The following is a 15,830-nucleotide window of genomic DNA, read 5'->3' as shown; positions in this document are numbered from 1 at the left end:
ATATAGGCTACAATATATTTTTGTTTTAATCAAGTCGATCCCTAATATGCACATTATACAGACTACGATCGTGACACACGTTTTGTCCAAAACAGCATTTAAGTGAAGGGGAGTCAGATTCTGCGTGGTAGTCGAATTTATGCAAACCACTACCTTACAACAACACAGGCAAGCATACAGGTGTGAATATTTAGAAATATAGCGGGAGCAAAACTGAGTTTGGTCGTGGTTTATTACAATATTTAGAGGTAAAACACACAGATAAAAACTTGTCAGAGTTCGTTTTTCAGCTTCCTCCACTTGCGAACCATCGATTTATTCATCTCCAATTCTCTTGTGGCTGCTTGGTTGTCCATTTACTTTTGCGTACCATAGAAATCAACACACCATGGTTGACGAAAACACGGAAAGCATTCAATGGAGGGAAAAATAAGGTTTTGGATATAATTAATATTTCGGGGACAACTCTGTTCAGCCTCCAATAGAACAATAACTTTCAAATTGTTAGATAAGCTACAGCGTTAGCATCCCTGAGTATTTCTGCAAACAATGGACGCATTGTGTGTGATGTCACGTGTCTGCGCAAGCGACACACTCATCGCGTTCACACAGGAGACGCAAAGACGAGTCGGGAGCTCGCCTACAAATCGCATTTAGTTGGAAATGTGAACGATCTCACAAAAACATCAGATTTTACCCAAAAATCGGAATTGAGGATATCGCTCCGCATTGTGAACCTTGCATTATATACATGCTCACACCTTACCCTTTAGCATTGACGGCCACTTCACCCTTTAGCAACATCCGCCGCTTTACATCACACGCAGGACACACTTTTAAGTACAGTACGCTTTACGTGCGATAAAATACGGTACCATATCTTATGCACTATAAGGCTGGGTGCAGGTCGGTGGTTCGCGCCCCGGCCGAGTCATTCCTAAGACTTAAAAAGTGGTCGGCGGCGCCCTCTGTTGGCTGCGGCTGCATCGGCTCGCTACAACGGGTCAGGTGCAATCGACATTTCGTTCTGTGTACATTGTTACACAGAATGACAATACAAGGAAATTATTATTATTATTATTATTATTTATAAGGTGCACCCTCCCCCAAAATAGTATTTTGTCACGTATTTTTCATTTTAAAGGTGCAATGGACTAAAACACGCATGGAATTAACAATACAGTACGAGCTAATGTGTTTCTTCATGCATAAACATTGTGCATCTAATGCACTTACGGTATATATTAATGCACCGATTGATCAAAGTGAAGAAGCGAAAATCGCAATACATTGAATGCAATGGGTATCGTAACCGGGTTGCGGCAGTGAGAACGCCGAAAAAATAACCACTAGACCACAAGTGATACAAATTACATATACAAAGGTATTTGATTTTATCTCATTATTAAATTATTTTACTATAGGTGCTAGAAACGAATGTTAGAGAATGGAGAAAACCGAACCATCCTGAAAGACATAAATAAACGCAAAAAAAGAGGGAAACTACTCTTTATGATGAATCGGACTGTGCTTATATCCTGCAGGACGTTTGCTTTCTCAAATTTTCTAACATTTGTTTCTGGAACTGTGAGTAAAAATAATGTGATGATAAGATCTAATGCCTTTTAACATGTCATCGGAATCACCTCCGGTCAACTGGTTAAGTGACGGCATTCTCACGGCCGTGACCAGAGTTTGATTCCCATTGCAAACAATGCTTTGGTGATTACAGTTACAGAGGTTTTTCAATTGATCAATGCACAAATATGGTAGTATGCCATAAAACCTTGTATATTAAGGCACCAAATAAATGTGTGTTATGCATGTGTTTCCAATTTTACCCATTGTATTTTGCTTCATATAAAGAATTATAAGGCCCTCTTTCAATTTTGAGGGTTTAGTGGTTTTTAGGTGCGCCTCATAGTCCAGAAAATACAGTGCTTATTTTTAGTAAAATAAAAAGAAAAAATACTTAAAAATAACATTGAGGGGATAAAAATAGTCTTATTTGGAGATTGAAAGTAACTTTCCAATAGTGGGGTTATCGGCATGAGATAGTTTTGCTTATTTCAACTATTGTTTTCTTTATTTTACAAAAACTACATTCAGAAACTATGAAAGCATAAGAACACTTTTATAAGTTTTTATTTTTCATGTTTTTAATATTAATAAAAAATGAGCTTGTATGAGGGTGTTGTAATATTTTATGTGTGTCTTTTTATTGCACCCCAATGGCTATGGCACAAACATAAGGCAGAAGGGGCAGCACGGTGATCATTGTATTGCAGTAAAAAAATGACCCAAAAATATTTGCTCAATCCTTAATATTAAATTTGCTGGTATCACGAAGTTTTACAAGACCATCCTTAGTTCATTATTAAGGAAATATTCATAAAACATTATTTACATTTTCATCTCCCAAATGATTGTTTTACCTTAAATCAGGATTTCTAGAGGGATACAATCATCCGAGTATCTGCTAAAAAAAAGTTTGCATTCTTCCCCAATGAATCACTCTGAAATGTTGACAGATGATCTTTTTTTTATGTTTTCTAAATTATTTAAAAAAGTCCCACTCTATTGCATTAAAAAAATTCAACGTGTTGAAATATCTTTGCTTTAAAACCCATTAAAAATATCTACAATGTTAATTTAGTAGATCCATCTGAACTGCTAGTGCTGGTCACGATGTGAGTACTCAAGCCACATCTGGCCATTCCATCAATATACAAATACTGCTCATCACGTGCGTTAGCATCAGGGTTGATTAGCAGTGATGTGATATGGCAGCTGTAATAACAGGATTAACTCAATCAGTGCCGGCCTGATGACATGTCCCTGCGTTCTTTCTCATTACAGATAAATTGGAGGCTCCGACGTGAAAACATCGAGAGTCTCCTTGGCACAATTTCTTTCGAGGTCAAGAAGGAGGAATTTGATGGGCATGCACTGGTTACAGAGCGGTCAGAGCATTGTTTCATTAGACTAGAATCTGAATTCCTTGAGGTTACAAAAGCGGACTGCTGTTGAGAATTTTTTTTAAAAAGTGTCTGAAGTGTAAAGAAACATTGTAGAAAGTGGAACTGAGATGCGTTGAAAAATAAATTCCTTTGAAAGTTAATGGGACAGGTTATAGTCATAGTAATAGGATTAAGATTAATAATATTTAAGAAGAAGAATACGACAGGTATGTTTTAGTCCTTTGGTGAAATGTAATAGATTATTTAAAGTTCTATTTTCAGGGTTTTTTGTACCCCCAAAAATATACCAAACCTTGAAATACCTGTAAACCAATGCCGTGCCCATGGGTACCCCCCTAAGAATATCTTGAGTAGCCCGCTTCTGGACCGCTTCTGCAAATAGTTTACCAGTTATGGGTAAATGTAATTTCCTAGAAAATTATCCCCTGTGAACACATTCCTAGAAAATGTATAATATATATATATATATATATATATATATATATATATATATATATATATAAAGGAGCTAGGACATTTATGTGTAACCGGCATGACAAGTTATAGGCATTAACCTCATGTTAAGGTTTTTGAGTTTTTTCTTGCCCTCATGCAGGGGATGGTGTAATAACCATCCCCTACATGATGACAGTTTGCAATAATCTGTGGTCTGTGCAGCCCTTTGGGACTCCTTGTGATTAAGGGCATCACAAATAAACATGACTTGACTTTGTAAACACGTGATAAAATATTTCATAAGTATTTTTGAATCAGCCTATAATTGACATAAAGCTAAAAATAATAGTTACAACCTGGTACTAACAGATTGACAACATCGTAATAAATATGTATTTTCGAAATGCATATCAAACTGGTAGACTTTCGAGCTAATCAGTAACAAAAATATTGCCATCAGCTTCAGAAAGGTTGGTGACCCCTGCATTACACTCCAAAGGTATGGTCCAAAAGAGAGTATTCGTCACATTATAATGACGAGAATGATGATAAACATCCGTCAAAAGCTCATCCTGAGTGACTAACTAAAGTATTTGATAGTTCATATAGTGGATGAGTATATTACACCTACAGTGTAGAAAAAACTGGTGAAGAACAACAAGGGTCCAAAGACCAACAATGTCAAAACACCAACCATCTCTCTGAATTCTAATCCCAACAACCATGTGTTATGAATAACCATCCACTGAGACATACAAGTTTCTTCTTCTTCTCGTCTTTGCGTCAAACACGTCTCGACTGACGCCTACATGGTCCAACACTGAGACACTGTCCTGTAAAAAACAGTTCAAGGACTGTTCGATCCCCTGTGAATACACAACTCCACCCCCCTGAACAACTATGTATTTTTGCCACCTGATCAGCAATGCGGCTGCATCTAATCGCTCTTCGCCTCAAACAGAGAAGGATTTGACGGCTAGATTGTTTTTTAACTTTGGCGAGGCGTATAGAGAGAGACAGAGGGGGCTGTTTGAATGCAAAAGACACACCGAGGTAATTAAGGCCGCTCGGAGGAGTCAAACACTCAAAAAGGTCGGATAAACAACAAACGCCTACGTTTGTTGGCTGGCGCTGCAGCAAAGTTTTTTTTTGTTGCCGTTTATTTCTCAGACCGACAAATGTTTTTTTTCCCTATGCTGGGTGGCGTGGAACATTTCAACTGGAGTCAACTTTAGTCAATTTCAATGAACATAAAAGACTGGAGCGTTGAGTAACTTGGAAGGCAGATATTCCATGAAAAATGTTGTGTCCAATTAGAAGGACATTGGTTGAGTAATATTTAATGGGGATGGCTGAAAGGTCAACTGACTTTGCTTAAATTGGGATGGGTTTTAGATCATTTTTCTGCCAAATGGTTAAGAATGGGATATTTGACATCTTAACACGTCAATGGTAGTGACTAAAAATTGTGTATTTGTTTGTGTCATTGGGCGTCAGCGCGGCGCAGCGGAGGTCCAGGGTTCGATTTCATATACCGCAGCCTCCCCATGCAGAGTTTGCATAATCTCCCTGTCCCTGTGTGTGTTTTTACTCAGGTAACTCCGGGAGGATCCAAGTTCCCATAACATGCATGTCAGGTTAATTAGCCAGTCCAAATTGTCCTTCAGTGTGACTGAGCGGGTTGAGTTGTCCGTCTCTGTGTACCCTGCGACTGTCTGGCAACCAGTTCAGGCTGTCCCCTGCCCACTGCCCGATGATGGCTGCAACCCTAGTGAGGCTAAGCTGTGCAAAAAATAGATGGATGTTTGAGTAACAACATTATTAAGATACATAAATGCTATTCGCTGAAATTGCCTTTCTTTTCATTCATTTCTTAATCTCATATGCTTCATAAAAACTTTGTGATACAATACTCCCTTTTTGTACTGTATATATTAGCTACTTGTCCCAAGACTTGAATTGATGCTAAAGGTAGAAGCAAAAACATGACAACAAAGGAAACGAAGCTTGCGATTATAAAGAAACACTAAGAAGGCCCATGCATTGTTACCCTTGCTATGTAATATGAGCGCAACCAATAAACCCAAGGCAAGTCAAATTTATTTGTATTGCCCTTAATCACAGATCGGGACAATCATAAAAAATAAAGGCTGCAGAGTCATCGAAGGACATAACAATCCTAGCAAGTGAAAGTTTTAAATTCAGTCTCATTTTTAAACCACCATCTCTTCCACCCTCTACATACATGAACAAACACCACTGTCCCAGCTCAAGTCACATCACACAAAACGCAAGTAAAATGAATTATTTCCTGTTCATGCATGTTTCTTTATGTCATTTAATCAGAGCTATGTATATAACATTTAATTACTGCTTATTATATATTTTTTGTTCACATATATATTACCGTAAATGTATAAGTCTAAAAAATACCAGCTTGAACAGTTTATCATAGGCCATTGAAAATGTGTGTTCCTACGGCCCCATCTATTAACGACTGCAGTAATAACTTGGGACAGCGCGGTGTGTGCGTGTGACAGGCCGGTTACTTACGACAGCTGCGTGAGATCGGCAGCGTGAAGCTTGAGCTCTTGGGTGAGTCGTTCCATCAAGTTCATGGCCTGGTCGGAGGTGAGGGAGCTGTAGAGGAAGCACACGAGGCAGATGGCCGTCATGCTTGGAGGTCTGACACCGTGTAAGACACAGACGGCTTTTAAAGGGCCTCAATTCAGAACCACCCATAACCGGTAACTGTAATCAAGGAGTAACTAGGCAATGCTGCAATCTACTACCACAGATGGGGAAATATTTCATTTTTGTATTTTGATTGATTTCCAATTCCCAAATTGGAAGTAAAATGATAGTTTATTCCTAGTCATTAGGGTTTTTATTCGTACAGTCACGCGCCGCTGCCAGTCAATACAGAGGTTTGGCTCATCTCTGAAGAGCGGGAGGACGCTTTACACCAAAATACAACGGAGACCAGATGATGAAAGTCTTGTACCATATTCAGATAAGGAGGCTTCTCCTTGGTACTGGTAACCATGAAAACCAATACTATCTATTTCATGTTGGGGAACAAACCCCTACCCAAAAAAGCGACCTAGAGGGGGGATGGGTGCTCCCAGGCTGTACTTGCCCAAGACCGCAGAAATCGATACCCCGAGGACCGTGGAGGTCAAAGGATTTGTGAACTGACAACTACTGAAATATACTCCAGTATTCCTCTAACTATATCACATTCACCTCTTCAATATTTTAATTTAGAAATCCCTTAAAACATTTTAGATTTTTGCATTGCATAAACAGCAGTTCTCTTGCTTTGAACAAAGTCTACTAGTAAATCTGCAAAAGTCCCAAAATGCATTTCATGTGAAAATAAGCACTCAGAGATTTTTCCTGTAACCAAAATAATAATAAAAAAATTATCCTCAAAGACATAAACAAAAGTAGCATTTGCCATAGGTAGAGCACTAATACTGTACTGTAGTTTAAAAATGTGTACTTGCTGTCGAGGTTGCCATGGCGCCCAATTGACCCCGCCCAAGTGGCGCCAGCTGTGGCTCGTTGACAGATTGGCTTTCCGCCTGTTTAAGCTCAGTGCTCTCACTCTTCCTTTGTCAGTCCATCAATGGACCTCTGCCCCGCAAGACGTGGGTTTTGACTCGGTCCTGTTTCCTGTCCGGTATTTTTCCCGTTTATTCTGTCCTTTTTAATATTGGTTTCCAGTTTCGTTCCCGTCTAGTATGTCCTGTTTAATTTCGATATCCTGTTTTCTTATCAATCCTGTATATCCCGTCCCGTCAGGTATCAACCCCATCTGTCCGATATCTGCTCGGGCAATTGGTATCTATCTTGTCGGCCTCTGGCTTCCGGTCATTCCAAGCAAGACCGCTGCCTAATGTGCATGACTCCCCATTTTCCGTAAAATAAAAGGCTTGTGTGAGAAACGCCACGCTTTTGGGTCCTAATCCAGTTCCGGTTCTTGACACTTGCCAAACAATATGGTTGGCAAAGATGCTGAAATGTTTTTTTAAAATAAATTGTGGACCTTAGTATAGCTCTACTTCATGGAAATAACTGCATGATTTTGCTGGCCCTCTGATTAGTGATGGTGCCACCTAACAGCCCCTATGCTATCATTAGTGAGCACCCACCTCCATGAGGCTAGCATTATTAGCCAGCGGCAGTGTCTGCAAAGGGAACGAGATGGATGTTAATTTTATTTTATTTTTGGCTCAAAAAGATAATCGTAAAATGAATTAGCCTTATACTCCGGAACGACTTATCTGTGAAATTATTAACACATTAACAGTACATCATTTTGCATGCTATTTTAACATTAAACGGCAAGCAGGCGCTCTAGGGCTTTGTTGATTATTTCAACATGGGAGGTAAAAACAACTAAGCATGGCTTAATGTTTCACAAGAGGGAAACGTTATTTTGACAAAAATCCCTCAAAATATTGCGACTTATACGCCAGTGCGACTTATGTTTTGTCATTCTTTATCATTCATTTTATGGCTGTTGTAACTTATACTCTAGAGCGACTTATAGTCTTGAAAATACTGTATAACATTTGAGCAAAACAAATTCTGGAGTTTTAAGCTGGTAAAATACAAACAGGATCAAGCTTGATGGAATCTGAGAAAACAATATGTACCAAAATACATAAATATACCGCAAAGTAATGAAGTATTTTGTACTATCAATGACCAAAAATTGGATGAAAAGTCTGAAACAAAGCAAAAGAATGGAATGGGGTCAGCTGCCACTTCAGGCTTCCTATATCACCTGCTTTTGTTAGCGCAATGGGACAAACAATAAGGTGCAAATGAAACCTACGTGAGGTGTAATGGCTGCATCATATGGATGCGCCTCTACGCCATTCCCCACCTCCTCCTTTCCCTCTCATCTTCCATGCTCTTTGCCCACCATACTCTCCCTCCATCCTCTTTCTCTCACGTCCAAAGTGAGAGTACACAAACGCGGCAGGCAGGAACACGCGCCCCTTGCCGCCAGATGAGAATAATAAGGTGCAAATGGAATGGAGGTGAAGTGTAATGGCGGGCTGATAAAGCCATGCCTCATCTCGGCTCAGTCCACGTCTTCTCCTTCTCTCTCTCTCTCTGTCTTTCGCTCTCGCGGGCTAAATCGCCCAGGAAATAGACCAAACAAAAGGTAATTCGAAGGAGGAGGGGTGTGGAGAGAAAAGCAGAGGGCAAAATAAATGAGAAGGACACACAAGAAAGATACTTGGTTGTCGATTTCACCGAGAACGAGTAGGGAGTAACAAGGTTAACGAAAAGTCAGGGATCGCGCCGTGCACGAACGAAGAAATTCGGAATGGATCATGGAATAAAAAAAGAAGAGCACAATCAACACTTCAGATCAGAAGTCCCCATTATGCAATGTCTAGAAACTTGATGTAAAAAAGATTATTTCAATGTTTTTTTTAGATGGCTTGGGCCTGTGCTTGATCTTTAAGATCCATTATTTTTCCTGGACTTTGGTCATGTCTGTCCTGTAGCCCCGCTACTTGTATTTTGATTGACATCAGGACTCATTATTATAAATAGGGTCATGTTCTTAACTGATTCAGTGATATACCAAAAAAAATAAGTTTCAGAAGCATTGTCCCTTCGTGCCAAAATGTAAGAATGTATATATTTTAAACTATTAAATAGGCTTCGGAAAATATATATCAGTATGATAAATCCCCACAAGATGGCTGAAGTGGTTTTGATCAACACTAGGTTGCCTAGTTTCCTTCCTGTATCCAGCGTTTTACAACATATGGCAGTTTGTAGGCGCCACCCCATGTTGAGTACGTGCAGTGTCGTGATCGAAGTGAAGATATAAGTACAGACTGTTGCGCTTCAAAGCTTTACACTTTCTAAAAAAAAAGAAAGTTAATCGGTAATGTTCGGGACAGAAATGGATGATGTTTGTGCACCTCCGTGATTGCCATGATGACGCGAATCATGTGATCACGTCACTGGACACATGGGGAGCTGAAAAGTTCATGTATAAGTGTTCTTGCAAGTGCCCTTGTGTTTATGGAAAGTATTGTTTAGAGTTTGAAGGAATTAAAATAATGTTTTAAGAAAGAAGCACCGAAATGGAAGTTCTGCTTCAAATGCATCCGTTCACAAGTAGCCGTTTTTCTCAGCTTTCTTGGAAAATAGTATTTTTGAGAAATGTTAAACTGTTGTCTACTACACAAGGATAAAACTGGGTTACCCCAGGATTTTTCCATTTAAATTTAAGACTTTTTCAAGACCACATCCAATGAAAATTAAGATTATTATCATACCGATTTTGGCATAAAGACAAGGACCCCGACGCAACCCTAAAGCCAGTGCAAGCTCCCAGGCTCTCACCGCTGCGACTCTGGTTTGATTACCGTTGCATACGAACGCATTGTTTTACGATTGATGAATCAATGCACAAATACCGTAGCGTATAGTCTAAAAACCCCCACTCTTATCCACCGTATTTTGCGGTGTATACATAGGATACATGGGGCTAAAATGCGCAGTTTCAAATCTCTGGTCATTAGGGTTTAATAAGCTCGTTTTATAATCCATTTAATACAGTAGATAATTCATAAATACCATTTTTTTCCCAATAGTATACTCTAACCTTGCCATAATTGAGTATATTTTATTTTTTTGTGTGTGCGTGTTTTTGACGTTCCCGGTTGAGGAAAAGGGGGAGCATTTCTTTATTATTGTTCATTGAATATTTATATACATTATATTAAGTTGTGTTTCACTGACAAGTGCTACACAATTTTTTACATTTTATTTTAATTACATAATAGCCTGTTAAACAAAAAAATGTAAAATGTTTTTCATTCAAAATGTCATTTTGGCACTCGGTTTCCCATACGCAAAAGATCCACTTGGATCCCACTAGGATGAGGACTTGATCGCCACCTAGAGTGTCAGAGTGAAACGGCATCACCTTAAACGATCCAAACAGTGTTACTTAAGACGCCTTCGATCTTGGCGGAACACATTCCAGGCACGTTCGCTTCCCTCGGCAGCAGTCCTGGCAAGCTCCACGAGTGTCTCGCTTGTTGATGCTAGCATCCGTCCCTCTCCCAAACCCCCAAGGGATTACTACATTCTGTCCGCTTCATTCGCTTCCCCCACTTCACATCGCATTGCGGCCTTTTCCTCCAAATTCCCCAGGCGGCGGCATCATGTCAGGAGCTGTCTGTCAGATAAACAGGTTGGGGTCCACTCACCGGCAATAGACTCCTCAGTTGGTCAATGATGTGTCCTTTTTAGAGAATCTAATATATATATAAATATATAAATATGTGTATAACTTTTCTTCTGGAACATCAGCGCCCACATACAGCGTGGGGACTTTACTGCACGACACAGGTGAAGGACAACCCAGCGACACAAGACTTGATAACGCCATAAAGGGATTTAAAAGAGGGCCGCAGGGGTGTGCGAGACACAGTGGCCAATAATTACTGAGCCTGAGCCCACGTCCACATGGAGTTATCATTGAACGCAGCACAGGAGCACAATGACTTTTTTCACTTTAGCTTTCTATGGAAAATGTGACAACATACAATTACAACAGAGGATTAAAGCCTTGATAAAAAGAAAAATATATTCCATTAAATTGAGTAAAAATCCTTGTGTGTTTTCATAAGCTCAAAACCTTTTTTTTCCACTTTGAGTTGCTGACAGTAATCAAAATTCCAAGTCATGTATCTGACATACATCCTCAGAATGTCAGTTGTTACCCCAAAATGCATTTTAAGATATAGATTAATGATTTTTATAAATAAAAAAAATACATATATTTTTAACCTGTCAAATCAAAATACAGCAAGAATTAAATTATTTATCTTCAAATTAATTACACACAAAAAAAAACGTACAATACTTTGAGTTATATTTATTAGTTGGTAAAGGCTGTTTTTATTCATGATTTTGAGACATTTTAACTAGAAAAAAAAAAGTCTTGCAAGTAATTTGCAGGTGGGTTTCATAATCCGAAATGCCTTATAGGTTGGAAAATATGGTAAATGTAATTTGAAATGCATATATACAAAACTAAATGCTACGGTAAACAATTATGAATGAATCCCTTATAGTGGTGAAACGAGATTTTATAATGATAGGCCTTTTTTTAAAGTAAAATAAATGTCCATTATTTACTGGTATTATTTTTTATACAACCTTGGCAGTTTGGATTTCATGAGCCTTATAATCCAGTGTCCCTTATATAGGAACAATCTTTCACAAAATACTATTTTTGAAGGTCCGCCTTAAATTCCAGTGCGCCTAATAGACAGAAAATAGTATATGTATCTGAAATGACTAACAAATACGCAGAATAAATAATTTCACATTTTAAGAAATGTAACTCATAATTACCGTATTTTCCGCACTATAAGGCGCACCTAAAAGCCTTTATTTTTTTCAAAAGCTGACCATGCGCCTTATAATACAGTGCGCCTTATTTATGGATCAATTTTAAAGTTGCAAAGTTTTCCAACTAACTTGCAGCCGCCGACTAGATTTTCCCCCGAACGCCAAGTAGTACGCGGTGGATGCTGGGATTTATTTACCGGCGTTTCATTGGCTAACCAATGTGTCAATCATCATTTGAATCGATCACTATTGGCTAAAGTTATTCGGAGGTCAAGAGGCGGATCCTTTTTATCATTTACAGGCTGCCATTGGCTTAAACGGCAAACAAAGCCTGCAATTGGCCGAAAAAGATGTGTCAATCATCAGTTGAATCGATCACTATTGGCTACAGTTATTCGTAGGTCAAGGGGCGGATCCTTTTTATCATTTACAGGCTGCCATTGGCTTAAACGGCGAAACAAAGCCTGCAATTGGCCGAAAAAGATGAATGCGTATAGCATGTGGCTGACGGCATAGAGAAAGCATTTTTTTCTATTCTGTATTTGTAAATATTGTATTCTCCTGGATTTACTACCCTCACGGATATAAGAGGACATTGCCTGCACATTATTATGAACACAACAACTTCGGTGAGCTATTCCGGGTTTTATATTGTCCCTGTATCTTGTTTCAGACTGAACTCGATGTTTCTGTGATAAGCGGTGCAGATAATGGATGGAATGGAGTGTCTATTTTTAAATTAAACTCAATTCCAAGTGTTTATTGTCATATGCACAGGAAAGTTGCGAGCGAAAAAGAAAATAGACACTAAGGAATGGTTATCATTTCTTGAATCCCAAGACTTTAACCTTCCGAATGATGGAACGATGCATTTGAGTGACATCTTACGGACACCGCATCCGCACGTGTTCTCGACACGTATTTGCGTCTTTGCAAGCTTTCGGAATGTTAAGGGGGTAATAAGTTGGACTGAACTATCTGACTGTTTTGTCCACGTTCCCATTGTAGCGCCTTATAATCTGGTGCGTCTTATGTATGTCAAAAATAGGACCAAAAACTATTTTTTCAGGGTGCGCCCTATAACCCGGTGCGCCTTATAGTGCGGAAAATACGGTTCTAGATGTATATATATATATATATATATGTGTGTGTGCATTTTTACAATGAAATAATTGTTTTTGACATTGAGGCAATATATTATATAAATATCTATATTTAAAAAACAGTATATACTTACTCGGATCCAGTTATGATGTATCCAAAATGTCTGTCCTTCCCTCTGCTGGAAAACTCTTTCAGTCCGACGTGGATCAGCTGAGTCTTGACTTTTACGTCATTCCCGGTGAGATCGTGCATCCACTTCCCCATCTCAGAGTTCGCCTGTTGTGCATCGGGTGTAACCAGGTTGCCAGTTAAACGGGAGATGGAGCCTTCCCCGCCAGGCGCCACTGCTCCTTTAGACTGCGTCGTCCGACTGCGGACACTCTCCAGGCCCATCACTTTTTCAGCAGGAGCAGGTTGGACGACCGAGGGCTCATCGAATTTGTCGAGATAGTTGAGGAGCTTAGAAAAAATGGCCGAATGCTGCAACAACAAAATGTGTGATTGTTTTTCTTGTGTATTTAAAAGACTTACTGAATTACTAAGGGTCTACTAATCAACTTTACAGAATACAGATTGATATTTCCAAAACATATTTGATCTATAGGTGTTATCCAACTCGTGGCCTGCTTGACTTGGGTCTATCCATACTTACAACCTAGGCCAGCTGATGCTCTTTTGTTTCAATTCAATGTCTGGAACTTTGATCAAGTTTTTGATCTATAGGACTCAAAATTGACACTTGTGAAAAACAAGCATTTGGAATTCACCTGGTCAAGCGGCTCATTGCTAACTTTGCCGTCTTCTTGTTTGCCTAGAAGGAAGAAGTAAAATTTAGCTCCAAGGAAATCTTAAAATCTGGGAAAAAAATTCACTTGCACTTGCACTAGCCAGTGGCTAACTAGCTAGCTAGCCCAACATGTTTGCCTACCTGGTCCAAATTTTAAAGGGTATTTCTGGTTAACATCCAGGACATTGTCTGCTTTCACACTCAATACTTGGTTTGGTTCTGCATCAGCAATTCGGTCCCCCTCGATAACCTGGCTGGGTTCAGGTCCTGGGTTGGCTCCCTTGTTTCCTGAATGCCTCACATTAGCTTCCTGTAAAGCTCCAGTGATGACTTGGGCCAGTTGGTCTAGGTCTTTGGCCTTCCAAGTGTCCGTGTTAAAGCTGTTCCCTCCCAAATTATTCACCATATACTGGATCAAACGATCTAGAAAGGAAGACCAGAAATGTTACACAGGAGTTTTAAACCACAATGTGGCATTTGATTTACCATTCATGAAATTTGGGGGCTTCTTGGCACTCAGTTGATTGGATCCGGTTCTATATAATAATCCATCCAAATCCGGTTTTGAAGATTTGGGTCCAAAAGCCACCTCATCTGGAGGTGGGCGCACATAGCCAAGGTAGCGGATCTTCCCATTGGACTCGGTAGGGCCCCCTTGGTTGAGTAGCTGCTCCAGGTGGTTGGAGGGAGGCCTGTAGGGGGTGCTGAATTTGGGGTGTCGGCCCTCGCCACTCTGAGAGAAGACCTTAGTGACAGGGGTTTGGCCTGCACCGTCCTGCAGACTGTAGATACTGGTTTCCATCCAGCCCAACTTTGGGGGACGTAGATCCGGAGGACTATCATAAGAGATGCCCTTATTCTACAATCAGGCGACAAAAAGAAATAATTTAAATAGGGCTCACTATTGATTGACACATGTTGATCAACTACATTTTGAAAAAGTTTTTTTCAGTCACTTGTTGCTAGCAATGAATTACATGACAATATACTTACTTTGTGAATTAATGAATGAATGAATGAATATTTTTAGCAGCCTCTGACCTGAGTGATTCCAGTGTTTTTCTCCAGCTGTGGCAGAACCTGCAAGCCTTTCAAGAAGTGCTGAAGGTTCCTACTACGTTCTGCCTGCCCAGGCCTCGGGTTCCTGCCCGGCGTCTTGCTGTAGGACCCCAGGGTCCCCTCTGATGCCAATTGGCGGCTGAGAGGGATGCTCCTTAGTTTAGAGAGCTCTCGAGAGATCAGCTGCTGGGTAGTGTCATCCTGCCATGTAAGACCTGAGGGAGGTAACAGCCATTTACATTCAGGAATTATATGGGCAAAATAAGATACATATTTCACAAATAATGAAAATTTGCTACACAAGATCATTTTGATTGACAGTTCTCCCAGAAACTAATAGATGTATACATGTTTTTGGGCCGGGGTTGTAGTTTGTATGGCAGGAGCCTCTCAGCGTGATGTATTGTAGCAGCCCATGGACAGTCATGTACACACATGCACACCAGAGCTGAACAATAAGCTATGCTAGGGCGTCACAGTGCCAACGTCTCTGCTAATTGCAAACACATAGCTGGAATACGCAACTCCAGAGAGGCAGATGGGGCGCAGTGCCAGGATGCCCAGGACCAGATGGAGCTACCCATGCAATGGGGGGAAAATAACACCACAGACTCAACATGGCCAACATGTTCAATAAGCTAGAAGGGTTGCGAGTACAGACATGCCACCGTGGATGCTTCTTTGTTACATGTTAGGTTTCGTAGTTCTCGGGAAAAATTAGGCTAACGGTGTACTAAGTATGAACTGGGGACCACTTTTTGCACCACCGAACATTTTTGAATGGCTTATTGGCTTGTTCTAAACAAAATGTTCTGTTATTTATTGTATTTACTTTGCTTTTTGGAGTTTGATTGTTTTGTACAACACAAAATATGTTATTATTTATTCACTTATTCATTTCTTTCAATATAATAATACAGTCTTTAACAGAATTACCAATTTTGCGGTATATTTAAATCAAATTAAGCACATTTTTAACATTCAACAAAAAAATATGCTGGAATTGTACCTGTATTAACATGTTTTGAGTTTTCTTTTTTAAATGACTAAAATTTTAA

General features: G+C 39.7%; 1 protein-coding gene across 2 annotated transcripts in view; it reads right to left on the bottom strand.

Annotated features, from left to right (window-relative positions):
• The window catches only part of ptprn2 (protein tyrosine phosphatase receptor type N2), a 200,874-nt gene that overhangs the window by 152,020 nt on the left and 33,024 nt on the right, over window positions 1–15,830 (bottom strand). For both annotated transcript variants that reach the window (XM_088322837.1, XM_088322838.1), the window contains 6 exons: window positions 14,755–14,987; window positions 14,200–14,572; window positions 13,855–14,136; window positions 13,694–13,737; window positions 13,060–13,406; window positions 5,970–6,056 (listed from right to left, as the gene is read on the bottom strand). In XM_088322837.1, the coding sequence (XP_088178963.1) occupies window positions 5,970–6,056; window positions 13,060–13,406; window positions 13,694–13,737; window positions 13,855–14,136; window positions 14,200–14,572; window positions 14,755–14,987 (1,366 nt within the window). The remainder of the gene's footprint in view (window positions 1–5,969; window positions 6,057–13,059; window positions 13,407–13,693; window positions 13,738–13,854; window positions 14,137–14,199; window positions 14,573–14,754; window positions 14,988–15,830) is intronic.

The sequence above is a fragment of the Urocampus carinirostris genome, chromosome 18 (assembly GCF_059441175.1).
Source record: "Urocampus carinirostris isolate Australia breed hairy pipefish chromosome 18, RoL_Ucar_1.0, whole genome shotgun sequence".
NCBI classification, from domain to species: domain Eukaryota; kingdom Metazoa; phylum Chordata; class Actinopteri; order Syngnathiformes; family Syngnathidae; genus Urocampus; species Urocampus carinirostris.
This window is presented reverse-complemented; position numbering and strand designations above follow the sequence as displayed.